The sequence below is a fragment of the Canis lupus genome, chromosome X, assembly GCF_003254725.2.
Source record: "Canis lupus dingo isolate Sandy chromosome X, ASM325472v2, whole genome shotgun sequence".
Lineage (NCBI taxonomy): Eukaryota > Metazoa > Chordata > Mammalia > Carnivora > Canidae > Canis > Canis lupus.
Genome location: NC_064281.1, coordinates 120180471 through 120193975, shown reverse-complemented (window position 1 = coordinate 120193975; position 13505 = coordinate 120180471). Strand labels below are relative to the sequence as shown.

Sequence of the window (13505 nt, the reverse complement as noted above, 5' to 3'; positions counted from 1 at the left end):
GAATGAGCCCAGGAAAATCTGGGTCCCAGTTCCACCTCTACTGCGGCACCAACTCTGAGTTTGGGCAAATCGCATATCCTCTATGACTATATTCCAACAGGTCTAAAACCTACCTTATAGATTTGTTTATAACTCAGTTAATAAACATGCATTCCTACCGTGAAGGATAAAGTACAGATTGCATTTGTACTGAGATGATGCTATGAGGGGAATCCAGGCCTTACCTCTACATACCACTGGCCAAACTGAAAGAGTAGTTGGGTACTTCCCTCTGACTTTAGCAGGACACAGATAGGAGAGGGTCACACAGTATTCCAGTTTTTGTCTGCCCTTCACTGACTTCTGAGTACCCCTTACTTCTTTCTATCTTCAGTGGTCCAAGCAAACAAGACCTTCCACTCCAGTGCATTTATAGCTTTAATGGAAAATAACCTAACCACTGAGTTCCTCTTCTGAAACGAAAGGTTCTTTAGCCTCAAATCTGAAACAGCAGGGACAACATATCCTCCATGGAAATAGATCCTTTCTTCCAAACATCTCAAATTTCCCTCTTTGTGTTTCTTTCATGAGCATAGATAAAGCTTTCAAGCCTCTTAGTGAAAATGCTTCTTACCTTTCAAAGAACATGTAAAATTACCAAGAGAAATTCCAGAAGTACTTTGGGAGCTGCAGGTCCCTATGACTTCTGTGCCTGATTACTTTTCTAGTCATCCCTCTCAGTCTATAAAATGGGAGCCAGATTAACAATGACTGATCTGGGTGCCTGCAGACCATGACCCTGACAATCTCTTCTCCTTATTATTTAAAAATAACCTGAGGACAAGGAATGAGTCTATGACAAAAATAAGGCAATACTAGTCTGCACTGATTTATAAATACTGCATTATGTTTGAGAGGCCTCACGGCATGGAATGGATTACCATTTTGATGGAATCGATCAATCAGTGGGTCCCTGAGTAGATGTTTGTTTTATGCTTACTCAATGTGAGGCTCTGTGCCAGACAGGGTCCTCCTTTACAGGCCTCAAGATAGTGGATGAGCCAGGTCCACCAACAATCCATCATTGAGACATTGTTGAGAGCTGAGGTGGCTGAGAGCAGAGCAGTGACCATGGTGTTGGAGGAGAGGGGAGGGATATGAAAGGGACAGGAGGGCTGGAATTAAATAGAATTTCTTCATTGGATCCATCAGCTCTGTCCTAAGTGTCCTTATTCCATCTTACTGTCTACATGATAATCCACTGCGTAATTTTTGAAGGAACTTTAATAGTATTTTATGGAAGTACAGAACACATGAAACTATAGTGCATTCATCCACACTGGAGTAATAATTTCTTACAATGAGAAGCAGCTCTAAGCCTTACGAAAACACTTATTTTACATTCTATGTAGATCAGTGGCATAAATGTAGTAGCTGGCTCATTTTTGCATCAGAATATTTTTCATCCAATTAAACTCCACTTAAAAGTAAAACACGGGTTTCCTTACTCTCTGAACTCTCATATGTGAATATCTGCTACAATGATCTGCTGATAGATACAAAATTCATTACCCACGGGGCTTGCCGCTTTTGTATCTCAGATATTCTCCTGATAGGAGAGTGTCTTGAGTTCACATTGTTTAAACATGTTATGTTTTATAGCTATCCTATTGCCCACATTAATCAGTAAAAGGTCTTCTGATAATTTAGAGAAACTAACGAAGGAAATTGTCAAGCCTAAAAAGCATAAATAGCCATACGCAATACAAGAATAACCGGTAGTGATAACGCACATTGAAAGTTGAAGGACTATGAGCCTTTAAGCCTGGCCATGCACTCGTCCTATCCCCAACACCTACAAACCACAAATACAATGCTGAATATTTACAAAATATTTGAGATTCCACAAAAGAGATTTTTCTTTTTTTTTTTTTTTTGCTGGTGCAAGTGAGTGTGATCCTGGCATGAGCAGACTTGTCACTTTCACACAATTACAAATGCAGTCTCACGTTAGCGAGAGCTGTAGGACACCAAGCACATGGAATGCAAACAGACTGCCACCGGGAGCTCTGCTTTCCATCCCATTGCTCTGTGTGTAGCTTTAGACAATGGTTCACAGCCAAACACCTCTGAACTCTCCTGCCAGGAAGGGAAGATTCTCGCCCCCCCTCCCCATTGCTTAGATCCAGACACAGATGAACGTCAGACATTTCCTGTTTAACTCACTTCTTCACCAGCTCTTTCTTCCTTACCACCCCCACCACCAAATAGCAACAGTGACCACAGTCTCCAGCTCCCTCTCCTTACCACCAGACCTCACACAAGCATGTCTTTAATCATAAGAAACCTCTTGAAAAATTATCTTGTTTATTTTATTTTTAAGTATTATTGGCATGTGGTGCACATCTTTAATAGATTATTTTGCTATTTATTTACATGTACATATATACTATCATGCAGAAGGAAAGATGCAATCCACTCTCGATACTCTACCCAGCACAGTGTCTAGTATTATGGCTTTCTACATACAGACATACCTACTAATGAGTTTATCAAGTATTAAATAACTAGATAGTATCACAAACAATTTCGATTTTGTAAAAATCTTTGGTGGATTGTTAAAAAGGTAAAAGAATGGATTTACTAGTGATACCTGTTCAACTGGCATTTTCCCATGAATTAGGAATGTAGTTTTATTTTTCTCACTCAAAATCATGGAATACTGCCTCTGTTCTTTGAAACTTGATTAATAAATGTTAAAAAAACACATAATATTCACAAAAAGAGGGACACCTGTCTAATAGCAGTGACCACAATGTGTACTCGCTGTACACATTTAAAAGTATTTCAAGAAGAAGTAATAATCAAGTATTCTTAAAGGCATTGTCTTAATTTGAAAGTCATTAAATGTCTGTGTCAGTTAAGTGTGCTCTATTGCTTTCTTAAAAAAATAAAAAGCCAATGGCTTGTATTTATATTCAGCTGGAGAGGTTAGAATCATATTATCTGGGCAAAGGAATTCAGACTAGTAGGTTGCTCTACTGGATTCGATTGTTTTTTCATTTTAATGGGAGAATATTTGTAGATATTATTTCTCTCATTTCAGTGTTGTTTAAAGTGTGTCCTTTCATTAAAGTATGTCTCCATCACTTACATCAGCATCAGCCTCTCACCTGTACTCTGGATATACATGTTCTTCATTTGAGTCTTCTTGTATCAGCATAACCTCATCCTCAGCTTTATTGACAGCACAAAGTTCCTGCAGAAAAACCAGCATTTCAGATACTTAAAATGTACTTGTATAGTAAAGCTACCCAACACTTTTGTATATAGCATGTAGCCAATTTGGAAGCAATCTCATATCCAGTATCACAGCTAATCTGCATATCAATGTGAGAAAGACGCTTGATTTTGCAGATGTGAACACTAAGGATTGTAGAGATGTAATGATCTGGCCCGAGAGGCACAGCTAGTAGACCCAAGATCAGAGCCGATCCATTAAACAGATGTACTGAGTTCACTGCTCTGTCCACTGTGCTACATAGTCACACCGTGAAAAAAAAAAAAAAACCTTCAAAAGCCCTCCATTCTCACAAGATTTGTCCTTCAAAGTGATCACTAATATGGAACAAATATTCTAGAAACCCAGAGAAAAACTTCAATAGATCACAAATAGGGATCCCGGTGCCATGATGGTAGTGTGCCAAATGAGATCTTTTTTTGCTCGGAGGGAGGAGACTTGGAAGTGACCCCAAAATGGGATGTCTGCCTTCTCGATGCAAATATGAGAGCTCAAATCCCAGAGAGCTGCCAGAGAGGCGTAATGATTGGGGCAATCAGATCAAGCAATTTCCTTCAACTGCTTTTCTGTCACTTTTGTCACGATTTTAAATCTGAAAAAATGATGACATACATTACTGCTCTACAACTGAATATAAAGGGATCCTTCACAGTTTCTGAAATGTGGTCAAAGTCCACATTCTAAACCAGAGAGGAAAAGTAAAGCATGTCTTTTGCTCTCTCTGGATTCTAATGATCACAATACTAATGATAATGATGATTATGATGACTGTAATAGCTTGCACTTCCCAAGTGCTTACCACACATAAGGTGCCATCTTATTCACCCTTCACAACAACCCTAAAAGGAGGTTCCATTCTCGCCATTTACAGAAAAAGAAACTGAAGCTACAAGACGTAAGTGACTCGGATGAAGTTCCACAGCCGGTCTGGACCCAGAGGCTTCTCCCGCAAGGCACCTGGATGTATTGTATGTCACAATGTCATCATAATGTTAACGTGGCTCTTGATTTGCCCCCCACTCCCACACTGCCCAATCCACAACATCCCTGTCTTGCTCAAGTCAGCTGGTGGCACTTCCATTCACTGAGCAGCTGGGGCCTAGAAGCTAGGAGTCGTTTCTCTCTCTTCTCCCACCCACTCTCGCCACATCAGCAAAGACTCTGCATCCCGTCTGCCAGTGACAACCCCAACCCGCGTACTTCTATCTCCATTACTCCAATCCCAGCCCATTCCATCACCCCTCACACCACTCCTCTCGCCTCTGCTCTTGGTTCCCCCAGAGTCCATTTCCCACCCAGGAGCCAGCCTCATCTTTTAAAAACAAAAGCAATGATATCAGATCACATCATCCTGCTTTCCACTCCACTTGAGTAAAATTCAAACTCATGCTTCCAGTCCTCCAAGTTCTCCATAACCCGGCCTCTGTCTACCTCTTGTATCTAATTTTCTACTACTCCTTCCCTCTTTCGTCTTCTTCTAGTCCCATAATGGTATTTGTTCCTTGGTATCCTACAAGCTAGTTACTACCTTGGCACTTTTATAGCTGCTGAACCCTCGACCTGGGTTGCCTTCCTTTCTTTGCCGGGTCGCCATCATCATTGCAGGTCTCAGTTCAAAAAACAGGTCATCAAAGAAAGACCTTCCGTGACCACTCTGCCCGAACTCCCTATTGCCAGCAGCCATCAGCATATGATTGTTTTTTAAAGATTTTTTATTTATTCATGATAGACATAGAGAGAGAGAGAGAGGCATAGACACAGGCAGAGGGAGAAGCAGGCTCGATGCAGGGAGCCTGATGCGGAACTCGATCCCAGGTCTCCAGGATCACACTCTGGGCCAAAGGCAGGTGCTAAACCTCTGAGCCACCCAAGGATCCCCGAGCATATGATTGTTTTATCATCCCTGTGGCACCTTTCAATAATACTTGTGTATTGTCTCTTTCCTCTTCTATTTCCCCAGAACCTAGCATAGTGCCATGGACATCATAGATGCTTACTAAATATTTAGTGGATAAATTCACTGAACCTGAATCTATCCAATGAATTCTAAAGGCTGATTTTTCTTTTTTGAGGCAGAATCTGTGAGTGCTATGTTAGTAGAACACTAAGCAAGCCATAGTGGTGGACGTGGGGGAGAATGGCCTCAAAACTCAGCTGGTGACAGAAATCTTCCTTTATCCTCCTGCCAAAATGGTCACTTATCTTAATATGTCCCAGCCCCCAGTCCCCATATACCTCTTTCATATCACATCAAAATCACTTGTGAATGATTGTGCATCCCTTTTGGATGTGCTGACGGACACGTTCACCTTCTGAAATGCAGGAGCTGATCTTTCCTCATTCACATATCCTACTTAGCGCAACTCCCTGGACACGTTGGGTTCCTTACCAATGCTGTCTGGTAGTGGAAGGACCAAAGAGGCCATGGCCTTTCAAAGGAAGCCCACACACTGAGGTGGGCACTTGACGGGATGAGCACTGGGTGTTATTCTCTATGTTGGCACCAATAAAAAATAAATTTATAAAAATAATAAAAGGAAGCCCACGATGCCACAGTAGGAAAGGCACACACACACAACATACTCACCTGTAGGGTCTGAGGCTTGAAGAGACAAATGGACCCCACCATATAAAACCGATCCTCCAAAGGAAGATATGTAGGAAACGATTCAGCATAGGTGTGGCTGGGGAAGAAGCTACTGAAGAGCACCAAAGGCTCTAAGGGAGACAGAGACACACATGTGACAACCAAATAGGAAGGCAGCCTGGCTACACAAGATGAACACCTGCCACCTCAGTGGGATGTTTGACCCTTAGTCTCCAAGACACATGACAAACATAGGAGACAACCATTCTGTAAGCTAATTGTCATTGTTTATTTACTCATTCATTCATTCATTTGTTATATTTTCAGACCTCAGTGACGAAGAACTGAGTTACTTACACTCTTAGTTCACGGCATGTAATGAACACAGTCTCCACTCTTGTTTTTCTTTCTGCCCCTTATCCACCCACAGGCACCCATTGCCATCTACCACCTTTGATATATACACTTTAAACTATGTAGTCTGGTTTTATGTGTATGTGTTTACCATTTAGAAAGGTGGCATTGTGCTGTGGACCTCATTCTGTTTCTTACTTTTTTTTTCAATGAACAATATGGTTTTAAGATTTAACCATGTTGTAACATGTATATCTAGAGATCATTGCTTTCAAAGTTTTCCACATGGTATGTCTACCACATTTTACTTATCCATTTCCCTAAAGATGCTCACGTAAGTCTGACTCTAACTCCCTCCTACCACAAACAACACTGACATACGTAGTACGTGTCCCTTTATACACAGATCTCTCTGCAAGTTCGCCTCTGGTATATTTCCACGTAGTGATGGGATTGCTGAGTCACAGGATAATTAACATAACTTAAGTTCACCCTGTTTTTCAGGAATGCTTCATGAGTTTACATTCCTCTCAACACTGTATTAATGCTTTAATTCTCACCTCTTCACCAATATTTGCTTATTATTCACACTTTCTGAATGCTGTCATTCTTATGGGTGTACAGTGCTATCTCACTGGTTTTTAAATTTTTCATTCTTTGCACACCAGTTAGTTTAAGCATCTTTTCACATATTTGTTGTGCCATTTACCTCTGCTTCAAGCCCTAGATGTTTTAATGGCCCCAAATCAGTGTTTATGTTAATTTCTCAGCCTACAGTTCCTGAAACCTTAAAAACTATAAATCTGGACCCCGTATCCACACAACACAGATTTGAGTTTTGATTTCTTGTAAAGAACACATTTTTTTTCCCATTCAAATTCTGAGGGAGATGGCATACTTATTCTTCCTCTAGGCCAGTGGACAGAATTTTACCAATCATTTGAAGTCTCTAGGCTTTATGTGTTGGTCCTTGAATGAATATTAGAACTCCAGACACCAGCCAAAGGAGCCCATGTATGATTTATAGCCCACTTAGGCCACCACCTAGGCCTCCTGTTACCATGACAATCTTGTACTTTTTCCTTTAATTTCTGGCATCCATGGACTTTCCTTTCCTTTAAGCTTGGCTATGCATCAAACTTCTTTTATGTTTTAAGAATTGTTTCCCTGTTTTTATAGAAGGAAAGAGTCATTCTTATTAGCTCAGTCCATCATGTTACCATGTGGCCCTACCTTGTAAATTTCACTATACTTTTAAAGTGAGTATTTAATATACTTTTTAAGAATAGAAGGATTGCAACAAGGACGAGAGTTTTATAATATATGTGAGATATTTCCGTAAAAGGAATTCCATTTTTCAAAGAAGTTTCCCTTATTTCCCTGTCTTTTCTACTTTCCACAGAGCAATAAACAGTAATTACAACTCTCATAAGTAAGCTGCTCCATCGTACTGGACAGTAATCATATCTTTATGTTTCAAGTCCTCATCATCTCCAAAAGCTCCTTTCCTTTCACTGCGCAGTTTCACTGCACTCTTTCACAATAACATTGCACTCTGCTCAAATTCAAAGAGCCTGAACAAAAAAGCTAGAGGCCCAAGGATTTTTGGGTACTGATTTAGTAGCAGTGTCTACTGGCACAAACCTTCTATTTATTCATAACTGCCGTAATAGAAATGAAAGCTACTTTAATGAACAAGGAACTGAAGAATGAGATCATTAAATATAATGAAACATTTTAAATATAATATCATGTGTTTTCCGATTAGTGTCAGGTAAGTATCTAAGCTATCTATCCTGAATTCTGGTCACAGAGAAAAAGGTCAGAGACAATTACAAGCAAGGTGCTTCGTATTAGCAGGTCCATTTTTAAAACAATGAGATCCTCTGGAACACTTACTTTACTCTTTCTTTGTATCAGAGGTTTCCTTTGGTCCTTTTGTTTTAATCCATTTATGTCTGTGCCTTTATTGTCTACTTTGCCTTTTTTAAATCATAGGATTCTTTTTTAAAAGTCTGAATAATGTCTATAGCCAAAACCTGTGGTCATAGGGATATCACAGGATGTGAGAGTACCACCAGCAGAACGGCATTTATGTCAGCAATGAAGGGCTAGGTAACACATTAACTTCATCTAGATCAGATTAAAAACTGAATTGCTTACCACTTGAAATATCTTTGACTGTGATGATGAACTTCACGTATTCATAAGTAGGGCTGCTACTATGTTCAACATCTCCTCTCTTAAAATGACAGCAAAAATCAATATGTTTTCCCACTAAGAAAAAAGAACAGATACAAGTTTACAATTGTACATTACCATATTCTGCAAGATTATTTCATAGGACTATCATCTTACTTAGAACAGATTTTACAAAAACATTATTTTCTTTCCAGGAACATTAGCACTGCATAAATATCTATGCTGTATCTGTAGAGTGGAGTACCAGCTAGAACATTATTTATAGAACACTAATGCAATTATATGAAAACTGAAATAATCACAGTTCATGATAAAGAACAAGGTTTAATGGAGGAGAAATTTTTTAATACTAGAAATATAATTTGTGAAATTACATTAAGTTAATACATAATCAGCATCTATATTGTCCCTAATGTTTTTATTTTTATTACTTCTCTGAGTGACTGCTACTTGTCTCTAAAAGAAAAATCTAAGAACTTACAATTGAGAAAAAATGATCTGTACCTGAGCTTGACAAAGGAAGTTTGAGAGCAATCTTTCGATAGACTTCGTTTTTCTCATTATCAGGCAGAAGACTTAATAACTTTTTGCCTATGAGATCATTCTTGAGAAAGAGAGGATACATTTTGTTATATCTGCTACTACTGTGTACTTTCTTCACCTCCTTACCTCCAGTAAGCTTATCATCATCTGCTCCCCCTCAGCCACCTCATGGTCATATGTATGTATTATGCCTCTCTACAAGTCCCAGTTCACATTATCCCACTCTACGCCCAGTACCCCCTACCTTTCGCAGTGCACTCACGCAAGTACTCTACCTCTCCCACAATAATTCCACACATTGAGACCTCCAGTCCATTCCCATCACATTTCCACTGGGCGTTATCTCCTGCAAATTGTCACATCCCTCCTTACTCAGCTCAGATCCCTTGGTGGATCACTATAATCATTATAATCACTCCCATGTTCTCTTTCTGTCTATCTGCCTGGGAAAATTTCAAATCTTGATCTACCTTCTACCTTCACCCAAGCAACTGCTTGTCTATGGCAAAAAAAAACCACAACCATGTTATATATCATTTTATATGGGCACTCAGATCTCTTTAAAATCATTCTACATTTCCCTAGACAAAGCACTCTGCTACTCTTCGGTGTGACTATTTTTGCCTTTTTCTCCTTCTTTAAATCTCCAACCCTCCCTCATTCCCCCTCATATTCAGCTGGGGATCTCATTTCTTATTGTGATTACAAACAAAGAGTAAAAGAAATGTCAGTATCTTCCTGCCATCAAATATACCATACCAACCTATCTGTTCCTGTGGCTAGAGACCTACTTTTTCTCCTATTCCAATGAATAAGTTTCCTCAACTAGTCAAAGATATCATTCCAGAAATTTCCCCGTCCCCCACATCATCAAGCTTTCCCTCTCTACCAGGACTTTCCCATAGCATGCAAATCCTTTATAAGAGACGCTACTGTATCAGTCATCTTAAAAACAAAAACAAAAACAAAAACAAACAGAAAATTCCAAAAATCCAAAACCTTCCTTGACCCTACACTCTCTCCTCCAGTTCTTCTCTGCTCTACTTTAGAACAAAAATATTTGAAAGAACTATATTTGCTGCCTCTCTTTTCTTCAGCTCTCACTATCCCTTGAAACTACACTAATTAGATTTTTACCCTAACCGCTCCACTTCTGTCAAGGCCACCAATGTCCTCCACACTGCCAAATCCAATAGTCCATTCTCAACCCTCATCTTACCTGACATTGTAGAATTTGATACAACAAATCCTTCCTTCTTCTTGAAACACTTTGTTCACTTGGCTTTCAGGATACCATACAAATATGGATTACCTTCTGCTTCAAAGGCCATTCCTTCACAGTTTTCTTTGCTGGAGTTTTCTTGGCATTGGAGTGCCTAGTCATTGGACTGCTTTCACTGTACTGTCTCCCTGGGTGTTCTCTTCCAGTTCTATCTCATTAAATACCATCTATCTTCCTACCTCTGGTCCAGACTTCTTTCTGGACTCTTCTAGACAACTCAACTTAGATGTCTAACAGGATTTCAATTTTAAGATATTCAAAACACTGTACCTGGATCTTTTCCCTCACAAAACATGCTCCTCCCACATTTCAGTAAAAGGCACCACTGTTTACCCACATGCTTGTCCTTGACTTGTCTTTTTCCTCTTACACACCAAACCCAGCCCATCAGCAAACTCTTGGTAAAACAGTCAAAAGACAGGCAGAATTGGTCCACTTTTCACCACATGGGCTAAGCCACTATCTCTAGATTGGATTACCACAAACAGCTTTAACTGATCTCCCTGCATCTATTTTTGCCACACCCCAGTTCTCAGTCCATTCTTCACAGAGCAGTTACAGTGCTCCATTTAAGACACAAGTCAAGGGATGCCTGGCTGGCTCAGCGGTTAAAATGTCTGCCTTTGGCTCAGGGTGTGATCCTTGAGTCCTGAGATCAAGTCCCACATTGGGCTTCCTGCATTAAGCCTGCTTCTTCCTCTGCCTGTGTCTCTGTCTCTGTGTCTTTCATGAATAAATATATAACATCTTTTTAAAAAAAATAAAACATAAGTCAGGTCAAGTTATTCCTCTACCTAACATTTTGCACCAGCTACCCGAATTATTCAAAGGAAAAGCCAAAGTACTGTCAATGGCTTATACAGCTTTCTGTTCTGGTTCCTTGCTATCCATTGACCTTAGTCCCTCCCACTTTCATTCTTTCTCACTGCATTCCAGGTACACTAAACTCTTTATTTCCAAATACACCAAGCAAACAAGACACCTTGGCGCCCTTAAACTTGCTCTTCATTCAGTGTGAAACATTTTCTCCCAGATATTTATGATACTCTCCCTTATTTCATCCAACTCTTTACTCAAAAGTATTTGAAAAAGCACCAATTTCCTGACTTTCTCTTCCTGCTTTTTTTTCACAGCACACTCATCACTATCCAATATTATAGTCCCATGTACATTTTTACCTTCATCACTATCCAATATTATAGTTCCATGTATATTTTTACCTGTTTATTATCCATCTCCCTCAGTAAAATGTAAATTGCATTAGAACAGAGACCTTGGTTGTCTTATTCACTGTTACATCCTCAACACTTAGAGCACAGCTTGGCACAAGTGAGCATTCAATAAATGTTGGTTAAATGAATGAATAATGCTGTACCATGTAGCTGAAATATGGTGACATATGGATAAATTGAATATCAGACATTAAGTAATGAGTTTTTAATGTGATAGGAACAAAGTAATAAACTATTCTTTGTAGCTAAATAATGGTTTTGGGTGATGAACCACAAAATCAAATGATTTTTAACTGATTAATATTAATAATATACAGTCAAAATTCAGAAATATATTTTTATGGCCTATTTGTAGAAGCCAGCATAGCCTATGAGTTAGCCCATGCTCAAATTAGCAGATGGATCCTGTCTCAATCAAGAAAAAGCATGGTTCGATTCAGGGCAGAAATATTACCTTAATTTAGCAAATAAAACATTATGAAATTAAGGCGACATATTTTGACAATGAAAGTCACTCAATAAGAAATTTACTTCCCAAAAGAAATCTAGATATTTTTCATTAAACTTAACTTTTCCAATAAAAATTCTTTTATTGGTTTAGTTATAAAATAAACTTTAGGTACCAAACCAAGTTACCTCTGGTCAGTGGAGCCCACTCGTCCATTCATTTGTCTAACCCATGATTAACAACTGCTCTATGCCAGACACTGTGCTAGGTGTATTCATATAAACTAGCTTACATAATACCCTAAGAGAGGAAGAATTATCCCATGTTTTGTTCATGAGGAAATTAAGGCTTGTCCAATTATTGAGAGGTCAGAAGTTCAGAGATAAGATTCACACCCAAGTCCATCCAACTAACTCTATGTCCAGTATTCCCTCCAATACACCATGGCTGCCTCAAAGCCCAATTTGTATCAGGAGCAGATGACTTGCTATTGGGTCAGTTTCTGCACTGTGGACATTCTACATGAAGCAATTTATCAAGTTATTTTTCTGAGTACTTATAAGGGTTAAAAATGATCCTCTCATGAATTCTAATTTTAATGAATACATAGTTCAGTAAAGCAGATGAGACAGGCACAAAATTATGATGCAAAGTATACAATAAGACCATAATAAGAGGTACAAAGTGCCATGCCTCACCAGTTCTTTCTTTAGTAGAAGAATAAAGGATAGCATTGTTACATAAAAGAATTAAAAGTGAGCAGTCTTAAAAAAAAATAAAAATAAAAATAAAATAAAATAAAAGTGAGCAGTCTTTTGATAGTGTACATTCCCTTGGATGGAAATACTGGCAATTAGTTTCTTATTAATTAACTACATTCTTTAAGGAACATAATAGTGACAATGAATGCCCTGGAATTGACCACCAACTAAAAAAAGTGAATGTAACGATCATTCCAGTGATCCTGCTCCATAGTTCGATAAGGGCAGAGATCTGAAAACATTATCAACATCATATTATTTTTGTAAATCTTTGGCATTTGCTCTTCTTATTACACAAGGCAGAAAGATCAAGGCACTCAAAGCTTAATGAAGCAAGGATTAAATACCAGTGAAAAGTTAAGGAGGTTTTTCAAGAGCCAAGTTTGCAAATACCTATCAGTTGTCCCACGAATATTAGTATGGTGAGCCTCAGTCATAACAAAAAAAAGTAAAAGAATTTACTACACTCCATAACATTTACTGAGAATCCAGGCAAGAAGTATCTTTTTGTTGGCAGAGACATTCACATTAAACATGCATTAGAAAACTGTTCAACTGTATAGGGCAGAGGGAAAGATAAGAGCCTCTGCATGAAATTCAGACTGCATTTTGATTCAAACAAGACTCATCACTAGTAATTCTCTACTTTGCTGTAAGCTTTGCAGGGAGAACAGAACAAAACTAGTCACAATTATCGTGAACTAACCATATATCTATGTTCGAAACCTGCTAAAGTTTCTGAAAAACTCAATGCTGGGAAACTGCTTCCATGAGGAAATGTGTTTGAAAAGTTTCATTTGTTTTAAAATTGTAAGA

At 38.7% G+C, this 13505-nt stretch overlaps 1 protein-coding gene across 6 annotated transcripts in view; it reads right to left on the bottom strand.

Moving 5' to 3' along the window:
* PASD1 (PAS domain containing repressor 1) overlaps positions 1 to 13505 on the bottom strand; it is a 93110-nt gene that overhangs the window by 34064 nt on the left and 45541 nt on the right. For all 6 annotated transcript variants that reach the window (XM_025460727.2, XM_025460732.2, XM_025460733.2 and 3 more), the window contains exons 6-9: positions 8928 to 9027; positions 8385 to 8498; positions 5868 to 5998; positions 3153 to 3238 (exon numbers count right to left, since the gene is read on the bottom strand). In XM_025460727.2, the coding sequence (XP_025316512.1) occupies positions 3153 to 3238; positions 5868 to 5998; positions 8385 to 8498; positions 8928 to 9027 (431 nt within the window). The remainder of the gene's footprint in view (positions 1 to 3152; positions 3239 to 5867; positions 5999 to 8384; positions 8499 to 8927; positions 9028 to 13505) is intronic.